Raw genomic sequence first — 18,759 nt, forward strand, 5'->3', positions numbered from 1 at the left:
TAACTAAGTATAGTATCCTCCACGTAACTTTGTATTTGTAATTGTACACAGTGACAAGATTTGTGTGTAATACACACTGCGTATTACAAACGTATTAGTAAATGCCAGGCGTCTGATTGGCTGATTTTATCAAATAATTCAAAAAATCTATTCCAAATTGCAAGGTTACGTGGAGGGTGGTCTACTTATAATAACTATTGTTAAAAAGCATTATTTTATTGTTACAAAGTATTAAGAGAGAGAATTCAAAAAATGGTTAAATCTAATTTTAAATCAGGATGACTTTCTTTCTTCTTTTAATCATGTTCGATCCTAATAGGATCATATGGACCTCCGCTATTATGGAGGTTTGCATTAATAGATTTTTATTTTTACGAGAAATGGATTTTAGCCACTTGCTCAAACTATTAGGTCAATACTCTGACTCCAAAAACAAATTGAAAAACAATATGCGTATTTTCTAGACCCAGAATTCGAACTTGGGATCCACAACATTATAAGCAGACGCATAAGCCGCTCGCATCATGGGCTCCTATATAAATATTTTGCATCCGTATAAGGTATAACAGTGAACACAGCTGTTAGAATAGCTCTGTTGAACTGAAATATATTTTAATACAATTTGAGAATATTTTATTAGGCCAATACTCATGCCTCCCCTCACAAACTGATATATTATGATATTATATATAGTCGTTTGAAACTTATAAATTTATCATAATCTGCCGTATTCTAGAAATAAATACCTTTTAAATAGGCTGTGTGTGGCATTGGCTGATTTTTAAGTACAAATGACCACTTAAAAACGCCATATATTTTGTGTGTGTGTCAGAGTATGGACCTAATAGGTTGAGCAAGTGGCTGACATCCATTTCTCATAAAAAAACAAAATCTGTCAATACAAACTTCCACTCTGTGGAGGCCCATATGATCCTATCAGGATCGGACATGGTCGGAAAAAAAACACAATATCTATAATTTTTAAATGCGTACTACACAATAATTATTATTCTGTTCTTATTTTAAATTAGCAGTTGACCATTTTTGAAAATCACTCCTGTGATATGTATTATTGTGAATTAAATTTGTTACAAAAGACAATAAGTATATTATAATAAAAACATATTTGGTACATGTACTTACACAGGCACAGAGGCATAAAGCTGTATGACCATAGTAACACAAACACATAAACTAGAATTTTCCATGCAGCTTGTCAAACTTTAATTTATTGTCTGTGGAAAACTTAACAAACAAGATATTAAAAACTTAAATGAAACAGAGTAATTATAAGACAGTAGGAAGTGTCTAGAGAAGATCACAAAACAGTTCTAGGAAACTAGTTTTGAAAACAGTACTTCATATTTGAGTTGCCTAGAGTCATAACTCCCATACTTATTCAAAAAATCGAGTTTTGAGATAATCGCAAAAAACCACCACAATTTTTGTAATTTGAAGAAAAGTATTGAACTCCCTTGAATATTAATGAGTCAGTGAGTCGACTTACATTATTTTAAAAAAATATATATAATACTCCTAAGGCTGCAGAGACACAGCACAATATTAGAAATAGAGCTCCCTGATTGGTTAGAATGGCCTTGATGACAGAACTCTGAAAAATGTGAGTTATGACACCAAGAGTAAACTTTGTAAACGATTTTTACATAAACTATTTCTTTTATTCAACGAATAATTCACAAGATTTTGAGAATGTAACATTCCATATATTGAACATCCCGTCGAGGTTCGTATTTTTTTCAAATATGATTTTTTGCAGTGGGTGAGGTGTTCTCAAGTTATGTATATTCATTATATTATGGATTTTCACACAGTTTAAAGTGACTTTTGATAGCCAACTATTTTTCTTTATATATAGATTAATGCTTTTAGAATCACTTGATATATTTATCTCAAAAATGACATAATTGCAAAATGTGATTTATGACTATTGACGTTTAATGCTCAAAATATTTATTTTTAGTTACATTTACATAATATTTATAAGAAAATATTAGAAGCACTGTTTTCAAAAAAATCAAACGGTTTCATAAAAATATACATATAACATTTAGGACAATCATGTTGAAAGCATGCCTGTAATATAAATAAACACGGATAGTAAAGGTGTAAATAGTGAAATTGTTAGAAGATTATGTGTATTTGTAGAAATTGATATAAAGCGTCAATGACATTGAGCTACTTTACGAGCTGCTTGTTGGCGAATTTACAATCTGCCTGTAAAGTCACCATCGAACAAGCTAATAAGCATATTGTAAACAATCTACCGAGGAAAGTTGAAAGCTGGTCAACTTTACACGCTACACGCCGGCATGTGGGCCTACTGAATCTGCGCAGTAGAGCGTAGTAGCGACCTCCCGGTAAAAAATGAACTACGTTCTGTCAAAATAGTCACTAGCTTGTTGGCTTCTCAGCGAATGGAAAGTTTTGTGTGTCATCATCACAATCGCAGTAGCTGAATCGCCCGCTTTTAAGTTCGCCAACAAACAGCTCGTTTAGTAGCTCAATGTAATTGACGCATTACCTATATAATATATTTAGTGGATCATACTGTGAAATGTACAAAACATCGTATAAAAGGGTGAATAGTAATGTTTGTAAATAATTCAAAGATCCATCATTTGTTTTGTCAGTTTTGTAAAATTCAATAAGTATAAAAAATAAAAAAGTATTTTTATTGTATTCAGGATTTGTCAACATGCATAAAAATGAATATGATATCTATCTATTGAAGTTGAACTTACCAATCTAATAAAATTTGATATAGGTACCTAATAAAAATCCTGTTTAACGACCCTAGAAAATTTAAGAGCGTCTTTGTTGCTACATAAAAAGCTTGTTGATAATTAATTATAGAGAGTCTCTATTCACCCAATTCTACGCCTAATACATTCACAACACTGCAATAAGCAATACATATTATTCCATAAATTCACATTGCAATTCAAAATATATTTTAAAATAATAAAGAATGATTTGTATAGTAATCAGTAACTGTAGAATGAGATAGAGTAATATCAATCGGAATAAGTTATTCATTGTATCCTCCAAGTTCATTTTCTCCTTTCGCTGTCTCGTGGAAAATGTGTAGGTATATTTCAAGCAAGATTGACTAAGTTGTATTTTTCACTTAATTGTTAAATTATATAGATGGCACTCTTTCACACTTATTTATCCATTCACAATTTATAGTTCATGTAACTTTTTCAAATACACAGTAGGCAGTAACAGTTGGTTTTGAATTTGACCTAAATTTTTTTTAGAATTTAATGGTAGTCTAAGAGTTAATTATGTATGGATGATATGAATGATAAATGAATACGTGTATTAAATAAGGCTCTAAGTACCAAAAAGTAGTATTGCCTGCAGTTACAAAATACCGAGTCATTGCAGTAAAATTTCATGAAGCAGACCTTTTGAAAAATGTAGTTTTACAGTGTGAAACAATCACGGCAGCTTCTATAATTTTAGGTATAAAGAACTCACAAGTGTCAACACACCATCGTCAGCTATTTTATATTGAATGCCGTTGACCATTGCAGTGCTACTTACACCATAATAAATAAAACACGCCAACGGACTTACAACTTCGATAGGTTTAATTATTTTGCTGTATTTTTTTGACTTGCTTGAGGCACTTAGACTATAGTTGAAGTTATTGGCGTTGGTATGTAGAACATCTTTCTATAAAAATGTCAGTTTTTATTTTTTTGGTACTTAGCGCCTTAATTAATACACGTATTCAAATGAGTAAAATATGTTTTATCAATAACCACTACATACCTATATAATCTAAAAATACTTATTCCTTACTAGATATTATATAACCACTAGAAGAAATCTTTTTGAAAAAGATGCGCCCCCTTCAGGATTTGCCTGACCACTAAACTATACTTGTCTTATCTAATTGTAACGGTTATGTATGTTGAATAAATGAATGCTACATTCTTAAATCTTGTGAAAATATAATATAAAATAAAAATATAATATAAAATAATTTATGAGAAAAAACTCATTCAAACCGTCAATTGGCTTAAATATCTTTATCTAAAATTGATAAAATGCATTTTTATAATGGTTATACATTATACACACTATGTATTTGTTATATTACTTTATTCGTAGCATCCGTATAGCAAAACTTTAAGTTCTAATACATTTTTGCTATAAAAATATTTCCAAAACTGAAAACAGCTGTCTATTGGAAAAAATTATGAATTATAATTTTTGTTAGTCAAAATAAGTGTAAAAAAGTTACATTTATAGATTCCATAAAAATTAAGGTGGCTAATAGGTATCAGTTTGTTGTAATTATACCTGGAAGACACATGATTGTTATCGCGAACACAATGAATGACAAATGAGAGGTACCCCCCTAAAAGGTAATAATTATTACCTAACTTTAATAAAATTGTCCCAAGGTCGGTCATACATTGTTAAGTAATACCATAATGAACTTTAAGGTGAAATTGAGACCTTTAATACATGACATAAGTTAGAAATCCGAGGAATAAAAATGTATCAAAATTTGAACAATATTTTTGAATTAAGAATATTCAATAACTTTGAATAAAAAGTTTCTATGGTTGAAAACTACGTTGTATACTTATATAAACATAACTCATTACCTATAAATAATAATATAATCTCTAGGCACCGTGAAGAAGACATTCACAATAGTGTTTTGTTATAAGGACAGGAGGACGCCCAATACAATATTGAAAAGATTACAATGTTACTTAAAGTGATTCACTCAACAATTCGACATATTATTAGCAACATAACTGGCAACAGACAAAGACTTAAGCTGTATTAAGGAGGCATCGATTGGAACTGACCTTCGGACACGGAGTTGTTGTCGAAACTGTGTCCTTGAAGCTTCTTCCGCTGATTCCTCTGAGCGGGAGTTTCCTGCTGGCGAGACTCCTGGAGCTTGGCGTGGATGGACTGGTGCGGAGCCGACCGGAATGACTTGGGCTTCTTGGGCGATGTCCTATTTTTGTTTTCATTCTCTTTGTCTTTCTCTTCCTTGCTAATGGCCCTGGAAATGCAGCAAAGCGTTAGTCCAACTGATCAATCACAATATCATTAAATATGACAATAAAATCTATTTCATTCCCTGAGAGAATCTATTTTATTCATCCCATACATTAGGGTACAAATCCACAATGAGACAGTTTTGTCTCGTAAAATAAAAATCTCACCGACAGCATGATTTCATGCAGGAATACGACATAATATGAGACACAAAAGAATGTTACAATTAACTCAGGTTTCGAAAAAAATTTGGTCTCGTAATTGATCATATATTTTACGTCTCATTACACAAAAATCTCATCATGAATCTGCATGTTTTAAAATATTGATAATTAATGCATTCTCTAGGTATGTATGTCTTTAGAATGATTTTAATTTACTAGGTACTTATGTCATAATATGACAATCTTTTTGGTTAATTCAAATACATGCATAAATTAAAATTTATATTAATAAAATAAAAGACAATAATATATAGTTCTAATGGATTTAAGTTTTGTACTATTCCATTTAAGTCGTTTTTTGCGACCCGGGTTTCGCCTTTCGGCATCAAAAAACAACTTAAGGGGGATGCTTATACTATCAGAGGCGAAAAGAGGCACCTAACGGAAAAATACGAAGCTTGCAATTTGAGTTTTTTTTTGATAATTTACAATTTCAACTATAGTAATTAATAAATATGTATCTGAAAACACTAAAAAGATTTTTTATTTTTTTTTAAATTTAAAGATAAACTGGCAATTGTAAAAAAATGTAATAAAATGTGAAATCGTTGCAGGGTCAAATCTTATTATTACATTATATTTTATGGCCATATTTATTATTAAAATTTAGTTTATTAGGTTTTAGATTTTATGTGGTGTAGATTTTTGACTAATTCATCGTTTTAATATTTTTTATATATATTTTAAAAAACATTGATTTAAAAACAATATAAATGTGTATAACTTGAAATCCTTTTTATTTATATCAAATTTTATTTTAGGCATGGTCACAATATTGAAGCTCGAGTTGATATAAATAAAAAGGATTTCAAGTTATACACATTTATATTTTTATAAAAATCGATGTTTTTTAAAATATATATAAAAAATATTAAAACGATGAATTAGTCAAAAATCTATACCACATAAAATCTAAAACTTAATGAACTAAATTTTAATGATAATTATGACTATAAAATATAATGCAATAATAAGATTTGACCCTGCAACGAATTCACATTTTATTACATTTTTTTACAATTGTAAGTTTATCTTTAAGTTAAAAAAAAAATAAAAAATCTTTTTAATGTCTTCGGATACATATTTATTAAATAATACAGTTGAAATTGTAAATTATCAAAAAAAAATCTCAAATTGCAAGCTTCGTATATTTCCGCTAGGTTCTCTGCTGGTATGCGTCTCCCCCTTAAATGGAATAGAACAAGACTTAAATCTTATTATCTTATCTTAAATTTAAATTCAAAATCCATCAAGTTCCTTCAGTCAATAGTATTAATACGATATATAGTACTTAAATTAGTAGATCCATTAATTTCATAACGATCAGAACTGGTAACTTTTGCTTAGATCAGTGACACCCAACCATTTTTGTTCCGCGGAACCCTATATAATCACAGTGAACCCTTACCTGATTAAGTAAATAACAAACATGACATGTAAAGCAGTAATCAGTGACATACCTAGGAAGAGTGCCACCCTTAAGTTGACTCAAAATGACACCCCTTATTATTTTCAGTGTCAAATTTCACGAAAATTCATTACTTACCACAAGTTATTAAAACTGTATGACTCTTAAATGGAAAAATTACCATCCCAATTAGAATTCTCCCCAAGTTCTTCAGTCATAACAATTATGATACTATGACGCGATATGTACTCGAGAAAATTCAAAATGTTTCATTGTTTAAAATCAGGTTATTCAATCCAAAAGCTTTTGCAATTTCTTGCGGAGCCCCTGGCACGATTTGTAGAAGCCAATATCTATGTAAACCAGTAGGTATACACTTTTTATTTGTGATTTACCCCTCTTTACATTAATATTATGTACGTGTCAGATAGGTAGGTGTAGAGGTTTCTTGTGATTTTATAAAATGCTTCAAGGGTTACGTTAAACAAAAAAAGTTGGGAATCACTGGTATAAGCAAAATCTATCTCGACCATATCCGATTCTAATAGGATCATATGGGCCTCCACAGAGTAGAGGTTTTTACGAGAAATGGATGTCAGCCACTTGTTCAACATATTAGGTCCAAACTCTGACTCATACACAAATTGAAAAACAATAATGTGTCCTCGCCAGACCCAGGATTCGAACCTGGGACCCACGACGCTATAGGCCGACCGTGGGTGTTTAAACGAATCTAATCATAGTAAATTAGTTTTAAATATGTTGTGTTTTATTTTAATCAATATTATGTCTTTCCACAAAGAATTGACAGTTAACACGAATCTTTTACATAATAATAATTATTGATCTCCTATGTATTTTATTAAAACAAGTTTTTAAATTGCCTTCTTTCATTCCATGAGTTTTTAATAATTTAATGCAACCATGCAAAGTATATTAAAAAACGTTGATTAACAGATTACGAACACACAATAAATTGATAGAAGTCCTCAAAACATAAACACTAAGCCAATTCAGACATGGTTCAATAGATAAAACAAACAGTCATGATAACAATACATTAATAATAATTTATAACGAACTACCTGAAATAAAATTTCTAATCCATGCAAAGATTTTATTATTACCTACGAAAGTTAAGAAAAATAAAAATTTGTTTGGTGGCAAGAAATCATAAATCTACATTATTAAAAACATTAAAAGTACAATTACTTATATAATTATAATATTATTTATTATGTAAGATTGATTTTGGTCTATTTTAATTTAGGCTTAAGTAATTTAAGTTAATTATGTTATAATTTTTAATTTGTTTTTTATACCTACTCATATTTCTGTTATAAAATGTCTTTAAAGACAGCAGTCGGAGCGTGGCGATACGACTGGTACAAAAGCAGTAATGTCGCGTGTCTCGCTCGACACATCAGCTCGAGTGTGAAACGTCATTGCTACGGCAATTGAGTATATTGCTTATGGTAATTATGTTTGTCGCTGTCATTGGCTTCAGTCGCCGCGCTCCAACATCTAGTTAAAATTAATTATTATGTCACAAAACATAATAATTAATTTTAGTAAAAAGTTTGAGTAAAACCTCAAGTAAAAAATTTGAAATTATATTTGGTATCTGTTTAATATTCTATTTAACTAGAAAATTTACCAATACTATAAAATATTACTGTCACATTCATCTATGATTTAAATAATAAATCCTAAGTGAAAACATAGTTATTTCTACTTTGCTAGGTGTAAGTGATTTATATTTGTGTACTGCTGTAGGAAATTATTCAATCAACAAAAATATATTTTGCTATGCATAGCTTAAGCAAACGCTTGTCCTTATCGGTTAAAATTCCTTACTTAATAAAAACCTTGGAAAATATTTGCCAAAAATAGAAATTAAATTACGACAAGAGGTCACATCAACGGTCATAGTGGGGCACATTACAGCAGTGATGTCACAGTTATGTCATAACACTGTTTTGTTAATTTTTTGTGGACCTTAGGCCATGGTTAGGTTGGATCGAAGATACATTGCCGAGTATGCAGAGATCGGGGTAAACATTCGATTGAAAGATATGGAAGATACCGTCAGATGTACACTGCATTTTGGGGAACATATCTTTGGTCCAATTTAGTCGTAGTTATTATATGAGAGTTATCTCTTTCCCTCACCTGTGATTTGTGGACGCCAAAGATAAGGCAGAGAGAGACGACCGTCTGGATACCTGGTACCACAGGTCCATCTGCTTGTTGTAGATTTCGGTGAGGTGGTCGGGCGCTAATTCTGTTCCCCAGCCGCGGTACTAGACAAAGCAGAAAAGCCACGATTGGTGCAGGCAACGCGAGAGCGACATTTCTCATTCATACTTCTCTTCATAAAAAAGCACGTCAGCTTTGGTACTCAATGAATATAGGTCATAAAAAAACTAATAATATTACATATACAATGTTATGTAATAAATACTTATACTTATAGTAATTAATATCTATTGTAATCTACTAAATGGATCATTTTTAATTTGACAGAAAGCAATCATTGTCAAACAATGACAATATCAAAATTAAACTATACTTATGAGCGGGTATAGTTTTTATGATACTTATGCATCCCCAAATGTTTTTATAAAGTTGCTTCTGTATATCTATAGGGATAATGATATAATATGAGACACTTAGTTACTCTTTTATTAAATTAAACATTATTAAAATAGAGACAAAATACTAGTGGATCCAATACAGTAAAGCCTTGTTAACCCAATCATCTATAATTCAAAATATTTTCTTTCTTTTTTCTTCTTTTGACCATGTCTAATGAGATCATATATGGGCCTCCACAGAGTAGAGATTTGTATTAACAGATTTTTGTTTTTACGAGAAATGAATGTTAGCCACTTGCTCAACCTATTAGGTCCATAATCTGACTCACACACAACTTGAAAAAAATAATGTGTATTTGCCAGACCCAGGATTCGGACCTGGGGCCACACGACATTAAAAGCTGACACGTAAGCCGCTCGGCCATATTGTCCACTGTTTATTGTATGCTTAAAAACTATTTCAGTAATGCCAGTTATTCAGACTATCATGATTTTGTTAGTATTTTTCTTTGCACTTTTCGATGACATGGCTCAAGTGACACCATTCATGTATACTTGTGCCATGTGGAGGCTATACGAGGTGTATATAAAAACCGATAAGTCCACATTTGGTTACAATCCAACAAAAAATACGTCCATATTCTACGTGCAATTTCACACAATGTGTAATGATATATAACTTCTAAAACACCCAAAATTCACATAAAACCTAAACTGACCTAACCAAACAATTTTTAAACTGATATAAATTGATGTTGATATGTCCGATTTTATTTTTCATTAATGAATGTTAATCAGCTTATAAAAATAAATAGGTATACATACTGTTCCAGTTTGAAAATAAAATATGATAAAAAAAAGAAACTAATGTTAAAACCAACTAGTAACGCCTGACCCGCAATGGGTGAGTGGTAATGTACCTGGTAAGTTGAGGGTCTCGGTTTCAAATCTCAGATATGGCTCAGTGTTTGAATCCAGAGAATGGACCTAATAGGTTGAGCAAGTGGCTAACATCTATTTCTCATAAAAAACAAATGTACGAAACAAAAAACGAAACCTCTCCGTGAGGTGGCCATGACCCATGCCAAATTGTAGAGCCAATTAAAAAATAAAAGTTATTTCCCACTAATGATGAATTGCGGACTTTTCAGTTTTTGTTATTAGACGCCTCATATGGTTGTCACATAATTATAGAAGATAATTATGTGCAAAAAAATTACGCAAACATACCGCTCAATTATGCAGTTATGTCTGTAGTCTACTTTAGGTGTATGAATGCGAATACTGGTCAAAGAAAGTTGTGCGTCGAAAAATTGTTAGTTCGGTGATAGAGAACGCTCATGAAGTCTATATTGAGACCTCAGTGGTACAGTGGTCAGACTAGTAAATCTATCATTTTTCGACATACACAAGATCGTTCACATCAATCATCTAACAGCACATAAAATAACATATTATATTTAGATGATGGCCTCTGCAACCAAATTGATACGTTAAGAAAGGAAGTAGAAGGAAGATGATACGGTGACAGCTCGAGTACCAATAAAGATAACAAAGAAAGGTGAATTATTATGCAAACTCACAGAATCATATACTTTAAAAGACCTATATCTTATAATCAAACTTTCAAATGATTAATGGTAATCGGCCAAAAATAAAGTGCACTCAATTTTAGGATGTATTTATTGAAAAAAAAACCTGTCTTGAATAATACGATAATAAAATGAAGTGTTATGAGACAAATATTATACTTTGTCATGCAAATTTCTGATGGAATGACTGACAATAAAATTAATGCATGAATTTGTGTAATGATGAGTGTCATTTAATCTTTCACTGACATCTGTGATATTAGTTTATAGTTATAACAATATTTAGTTTGGATAAATAATTTATTAATGAAAGCCCGGATAACAAAGATACAAAAAAGCAAAAAGTTATACATATACAATGTGATTTTTTCCAAATTCATTTTGACCTGTCAATTGAATATTAAAAAACTAAACTTCAATGACATCTATTGGTTTGAAAACGAGTTTAAGAATACATGATATTAAAACACCATTTTGTAGATAACTGTTACACCCGGTGTGTCACAATGTTATTTTGAAATTTATGCATACCAGTTTCAATAAAAAAAAATCAGTGTGCAGATGAATATTTGGATGTAGTGTGTTTATTCTAATTTAGTATTTTTAGTGTCAAGTGACTTGTAAAACTGATGTGGTTTCCTGATGAGTATTACTCCTTCCATATCATTCGCAGCCGAATCAAGCGTGAAAATTCTAAGGGGGACACTTTACTACGTGATTTCGATGCCATGACATCACTCCGTCACTATGTAACGGATCGATCCATTTAATATTTCAAATCAATGCGACTCCGTCAATCTGTCTCACTTTGACTTTCACTTGTTTTTCTTTATGTATGTTTATGGTAAGACAGTATTTTTAGACACGAGACCAAGAAGTGAAATATCCAAATAATCAGAGCCCACGATCACGGCTTAAGTACAATAAAAGAAAAGGAATAAAACAATATTAATAAGACACAATTGCCATGTGATAAAATTGTTTTGTCGAAAAATAAAAAGAAAACATAGAGGGCCAGAGTTAGAGCGATGGACAAATACTCATACTGTGACATCGTGGCGCAAAAATCACGCAGGATGGCGTCATAGGTAACATGACACAGACGTACACACCTTATATTCTCCGGCCAGTTTGCGCAAATCCAGTACTTCTCTGTACCACGAGTCCCCGCCGTCTTTGGCCGGTGCCGCAGTGTCGGCGGGCTGTGGTTGTGTCTGGGGCCCCTTGTTATCAGCCGCGTGCTGCGGGGCCCCAGATTTGGGAACACTCTGCGCCTTGGGCAGCATTTTCTCCTTAACGGACGGGTCGGGCTCCCTGCATTCGGTAAACGTGCCTTTACTGGCCTCGTACAGGTAATGTGAGAAAGGTCTAAATTTCTTTTTGTATTCGCTCTTGTAGCACGCGGGCGGGCGGCTTTTGCACTTGTCCTGCTTATCGTCGGTGCGTGTGGCTCGCCGCAACGAAGCCACTGCGCTACGCAATCTCGCGGTCTTTCTGGAAAATTTCATTCAGTCACGCTTAGTCAGGGAGTCCATTTCTGAGCCTACCGAACCACCGACTGAGCTAATTTCTTTCTGACTATTCAAATTAATCAAGCTTTAATGTTTTCTTCTCTATTTAATATCTCTATTATTAAGTTAGTTTTAATTGAATTTAATATCAGAATTATTATTATTGTACATATTACATTCAAAATGGATGATTAATAATCCTTGAAAGCAACAACAGCGGCATTTGAAACATATTTTTTTTAAATCGATAGACAAGTTTAGTGGATGAATTTCACCGATATTATTAAAACTATTATTGAATAATCTGTTGTTTTCTTTTGAGGTATCTACAAATATAATACCATGTGGTTATGAGGTTATGAATTGTAGTTGTATTGGGTTTGTGACATGTTTTAAGAAATGTTATTCTGATGATTTTAATTTATTGTAATTTACCGATTAATATAGATAGTTTTCATTTTCGTCATAATTTTACTGTTCTCTATGCTGATCTCATAATAGGGCTGGAGGAAACCTCCAGCTATATGGGCTGATGGACAAAATGTAGTATGCGGTATTAGAATAGGTACCTACCCTATTTATTTGGTTGAAATTTAATGTTGGAGTAGGTAGACTGTTTGTTTCGTTTGAATGATATTATCATTATATTTATGAGAAAGATTTAATAATGAAAAGTAAATATTCCCAAATGAAATCCATTGGTCCTTATTACAGAGAGAAAGATTAAAAGCAAAGAGAAAACTTATGGGCCATCTCAGATAGTACCTACTAAAATAGTTGAGAAAGTGACATTGCCGTGAATAAATAATGTTACAGTCATTGGAATTATCAATGAAGATATTTGAAACAAAGGTAAATTTATTCTTTCTTTCAGAATGATAGAGGCAGATTTATTTATTAAAAGAAGAGCATGTCATTCAAAGATAATGGAAGAGCGGAATGAATTATCTATTTTGTAGTATATTTTGATGTAACTTTCAGATTTAGTTTATTTTTGGATATTGGATATTTCATAAAATGTTTATGGAAATGTAGGTATTGAAAGTAAAAGATTTTCATATAGTGATGGCCAAAGGGGTGATGCCAGAATAATAATTGTCATGGAAAATAGGTAGGTAAATAATAGTTAACAGATATTTACATTAATTTTGCAACAGTACAAAATGTTTATGTTTTAAGACTGGGAAGTAGGTTTATTATGTAAGCGTGTTGTTTTATTGTTAAGAAAATTGTCAATCTTTGGAAATAAAGCGTAAATTATTGTATTTCATGCTTAGAAGCCAATCAGTCGATTCGCGTTTCAACAGTTCATAAAACAGCATCAGCGTAGATTTTCTCGATTCTGTTTCTTTTTTTTGTTAACAGCAACACTCAGATTTGTGTTTTGTTAGAAATAATTAGGGTAGTGAGAAATTTTGAGGTAAAATTTAAAGATATTCTTAATTCTATTTAAGATGAAAATAATTATCAAATAAAGGTAAGATAAATCTATCTATGCTTAAGAGTTAATTAATTAAAATTAATTATGTATAAAAAATCACGACTGTACACATAAGTGCGATAACAAACATCGATAAAAAATGGATCCAAACATCATTCATGAATCTAGTTTAGCGCTACCTGGCCTATATATCAATCAGCGGAACGTACTACAATGTTTTTGACTTTTTTGATCGTCGACTTTTAATAAAAGTTCCTACATAACTTACAATATCTCTCCTATAAGATGTCTTCTTACCAAATATTAATATTGTAATCATATTCAATTTTCTTTCAGTTCTTTTCTATTTAAAAATAAAATAACTTTATGTGAACCTTTTTGTTATTTTGTTGTAAATGAATCAAATATTCACCCAGCTTAGTAAAAAGTCTTATTTTTTACTGTCTGCAGCATAAATATATCTATTTTATTCAAATTGAAAACAAATAGAATTGATATGAATGTTTGTAAATTTTATAATTGCATATTATTATTTTGAATCTATCATCTTAATATTGGGTTCTCAGGCAGAAAGGGTAGGTACTGTAATTCGACAATCGTGGAAGATATTGTAAGCACCTAATGTTTTTTGACGAATCTGACAAAATTGTTCAATACCATTTATTAGTTTCGTAAAATCATGACATCATGATAACAGTAATCGGTCCACTTTCCCATTATCAAACTTTGCCAATACGCAAACAGTATGCTGTTTTATGTAAAATGGCACCATACATTATGATTAATTAGGTATATTGCAAAAAGATAGTTATATTAAAATATGAAATTCTTGCAAGACTAACATGTAATATTTGTAAGTCTCTTTGTAATATTAGGTGCCTAAAATGAAAGATTATGTTATTTTTGTATTCATATTTTAATATGTGATAGAAAAATATTAAAACGAGGCCAATAGGTTAATGGATTAAGCCTTAATGGAAACGTTGTCATTTTTAATCCACTGAAACCAATGAAATGCATCCAACTAAATTTGCCAGTGTCCGATGATCGTGTTTCATAAATTATTTTTCATAAATGGTCGACTATATTTAACTGAAATCATTTTCCATCAATATGCAATGATTTTTGATCATTTGCACGAGACACAAGGGCTGATTTTGTCCAATAATTAATGGTCGCGATATCGAGCAAATATCAAAAAGAACTTTAGACTTTCTCCTCTCTCTTATATTTCCTGTAAACCAGCGATGTCAAGAAAACGAAAGAAAAAGAAACAATAGAAAAAGACAAAAGCTGGTTGAAAATACACATGACGTGTCATGATTAATAAAATTATTGGTTACATGAGAATGATTAACACAATATTAATATAATATTATTGTCATTTAGCATGCCTTTCATAAGAGAAACAACTCTTTGTACCTAATCAGTTCTAAAAAATTTTAAATCGATGCAATACAAAAGTTCCAATGAATAGTCTATTCCTCATAATTATTAATGATCCATCTGTCTTTAGAAATATAATATTGTCTTTGTATCATGGATCTGGTAACATGTTAATTAAAAAAAAATCAATATTTATAATTCATTCAATAGATATGTAATTAATTCTATTGTTTTAACCATTATATTAACAAATTAGTAGGTATTCTTGTGAATTTTTAATGTTACTACTAAATACTTTAGATAAATAACTGATCACACGCCAGATGCTCTCTGTTGGTAGGTAACAAAAATGAAATTGTTAGAAGTGTGTCTTCCGTTAAACGAAGATCAATATTTATAAAATACAATAAATCTGAGGTTGTCGACTATTCATTGAAAATTAATGGTTTTGAAATATTCAACTCTAAACAGATTTTTATACCCAATGTTTGTTTACAATATTAATACAGACCAAAATACCATACCCAATAATAACTGTCAAAACCATTTCATTCTGTATGATACTGAGATTTGTATAAATCGTGGAAAAATTAAATTTGAAACTAAAAAAAGCAAACATGCTTTTATCAATAAATATAAAATCATTTCAAGATACACACACACAATCTCTGATTGCAAATCCTCATGATGTGACGATTAGGTACAAGAACACAAAAGTTTGTTGATGGAAATCTATGAGTATAATATTATGTCAAGACTGTGAAATTTGAAATGTATTCAATCTTATGAAAGGGCACAAAAAATGATAATCATGTATCATGCACTAAGAGGCTAGTCACTAAAATGCCATATTTACAGCAGAAAAGCGATTACGGCCATTGTCAACCGTCGGCACCAAGCGTCAGGTAAATATTGTCACCGAGTGCCGGCTGAATTAGCGCCACAACTCAGCTAATGTAGCGCAAAGCATCGCTTAATTTGGTAAAGAGTATCAGCTGAGTCAGCAACAGTAGTAAGCATATCGCGAAAAGATCCAGGCATGCAGATTTTGTATAAATATTAATTGTCGTCTAGTTATATAAATTTTAAACTAACCGTTCCGATTTGAATCCATTATTTGAAGCGTGTGACAACATATAAAGCATGAAACTTACAAAAGCATAGATAACTAACTAAGTGCATTATAGAAGAAGAGAAAAAAGCCATAGGTATATTAAATTATTATGTATTGTTAAGATTTTAGGTACATATTCTACGCAATCGCAATACTACATCCACTTTTTATGGAGTATCCTTCAGAAAAAGGACAATTAAGTTCTTTGTAACGAACATTAATTATAAAGGGTTTTTATAAAAGGATTGTTTACAATGGATAAGCAAGAATTTATTGACAATATTACCTATTCACTAAAATTATATACTTATACAAAAGTAAAATATTTAAATTAGAAATATAACCATCTACGTATTTTTTGTACTTAATATGTTTTAATTATTGATTTATTTTAATGTGAAAAGAATAGTCATTAAAATTATAAAGAGATCAGTTTTGTTAATAGTCAATAAATATAAATTACTTATGTATCAAATATAAAAAAAAACCACATTTTAATGTCTTCAATGAAGCCATCAAATTATTAAATTGAAGAAACATAACAGCTTGGCAATAATCAGTTATAGTGAATGTTTGTAAACAATCTTCCTTTTTGTAATACCAATAACAAACAATATGACTTCTTGAATTGATGATGAAATTAAATTTTAAATGTTTTATTGAGTTCTATGTAGATTATATTGTATGTATATTGTATTGTTCTAGGTAAAAAAATCTGATGTATTTATGTACACCATATGTTACAACGGTATTATGTAAAATAAATTATTACCAAAGACTACTTGCATTCATTATTATTACCTCAAGGATTATTAGAAGTATTTTATAAAAATATGAAACTAAAAACAATTGATAGGTTTGTAAAACGGGGGACTTATGATCATTCCTTATTATTATGATGTTATTTGAAATTTTTATGTTTAAATTATATATATTATATAAATATATAGGTACAATATTATTATAAACAGCATAAATAAATAATAAATACGTCCACATAAATTATATTTTTGCTAATCAAGAGTGAAAATTCATAAAAAATAATTACTAATAATATATTACAATGTTTACTATTCCCAAGATTCAAACCAGAAACTGAAGTAAGTACCAAGATTCAAGGGTATAATAAAAACATCATATTTATGTGACATCTATGAAATAAAGTTCCAATACCTGGACATATTATTATATAATATATTTTTTTAGTATCCAGTGGCTTCTCTAAAAAAGAAACATATTTAAATTGGTAGTTTGTTCATAAATGAATTATACAATTGAATGTTTCAAGAGTCACATACTATTAATTGTTATTTAATAAAAATCAAACATTAGATTTCAATTGTTTACTGGATGAAATTAGCAACATATTGATTTCATGAAGTAGGTATTTAAATTATATTGTCATACAAAACTACCAATGTCAGAAGGATAATTAATGTTTTTCACTCTTGTTCAACAAAAAAGTCAACAACTACACTACGCATGTATAATAGATAATGTAAAGAGAATTAAAAAAATCGAATTAAACCAGAAAAAACAAACCTTTGTGGTCCCTCGCCGGGCTTCTGATAGTCTTCGATGAATTTCTTTCCATCGCAGTCGTCATCGGTGTGGTTCATGAGAGGCTCCAGCTCTGTGGCGCCGCCTGTACCAAGTTTTGTTTCAATACTCCAAACAGTGTTTTTTTTAATCTAGGTATGTAGGTACTGATTTTATGATAAAATAGTCAGCATTCTTTTATAATACTTTTTGTACTAGATCGTAGGAACATCTTTACCTGTAGCTACATTACCTAATAAAAGTTTCTAGACCAATTATGTAAAATGCAACTTATTCAGTAGAGACAAAAAACGAAATTCTGCAAATGCCATTCGCCTATTTGGTGAAAAAATGCGCGTGTTTTTCTATAATAAAATAGGTATGAAGGTACCAGTGGCATACGGTTCATAGATGCTGTGGATGTGGCGCATCCCTAAATATTATTCTAAAATATTCATATAATTAACAAATATTATTATAATAATAATTGTAAAATATATTATTAAGGCTATACCTCAGCTGAGGTATGGTATAAAAAGATCGTGACTAGGCGATGCAAATGACGCGAGCCGAACGAAATATAATTTGTCATAAAAATTCAACATGCATCCTTTTTATGTTATGTTTATTATTATATTCGTAATAATAATAGTATATTCATTGACATGTTTTCTTTTTCAAGTACAGGCGGAACGTTTTTTAGTCATCTTTACACGATTTAAGAATATATTCGTCCGACGCCACCACAAAACAAATTGACGTGCAAACAAGTCGACCATCGCTCTCCGAATGGCAACGCGGCCAAAATTTCGTTCCACATACAGTTGAAAATTATTTGTCGTTTCACAGAAAAAAATATTTAGTACATTATACTTTATTTTATTGTAGCTTG

At 30.6% G+C, this 18,759-nt stretch overlaps 1 protein-coding gene across 9 annotated transcripts in view; it reads right to left on the bottom strand.

Annotated features, from left to right (window-relative positions):
• LOC147067517 (uncharacterized) overlaps positions 1-18,759 on the bottom strand; it is a 124,953-nt gene that overhangs the window by 15,566 nt on the left and 90,628 nt on the right. For 4 of the 9 annotated variants that reach the window (XM_085954551.1, XM_085954548.1, XM_085954550.1 and 1 more), the window contains 4 exons: positions 17,871-17,973; positions 11,989-12,190; positions 8,860-8,990; positions 4,857-5,059 (listed from right to left, as the gene is read on the bottom strand). In XM_085954551.1, coding sequence (XP_085810677.1) covers positions 4,857-5,059; positions 8,860-8,990; positions 11,989-12,190; positions 17,871-17,973 — 639 coding nt within the window. Of the gene's footprint in view, positions 1-4,856; positions 5,060-8,859; positions 8,991-11,988; positions 12,371-17,870; positions 17,974-18,759 lie in introns of all 9 variants that reach the window. The other 5 variants (XM_085954547.1, XM_085954545.1, XM_085954546.1 and 2 more) reach the window with 3 other exon arrangements.

Source organism: Rhyacophila brunnea, unplaced genomic scaffold, assembly GCF_057557595.1.
Source record: "Rhyacophila brunnea isolate RB1 unplaced genomic scaffold, BYU_Rbru_1.0 scaffold_4, whole genome shotgun sequence".
Lineage (NCBI taxonomy): Eukaryota > Metazoa > Arthropoda > Insecta > Trichoptera > Rhyacophilidae > Rhyacophila > Rhyacophila brunnea.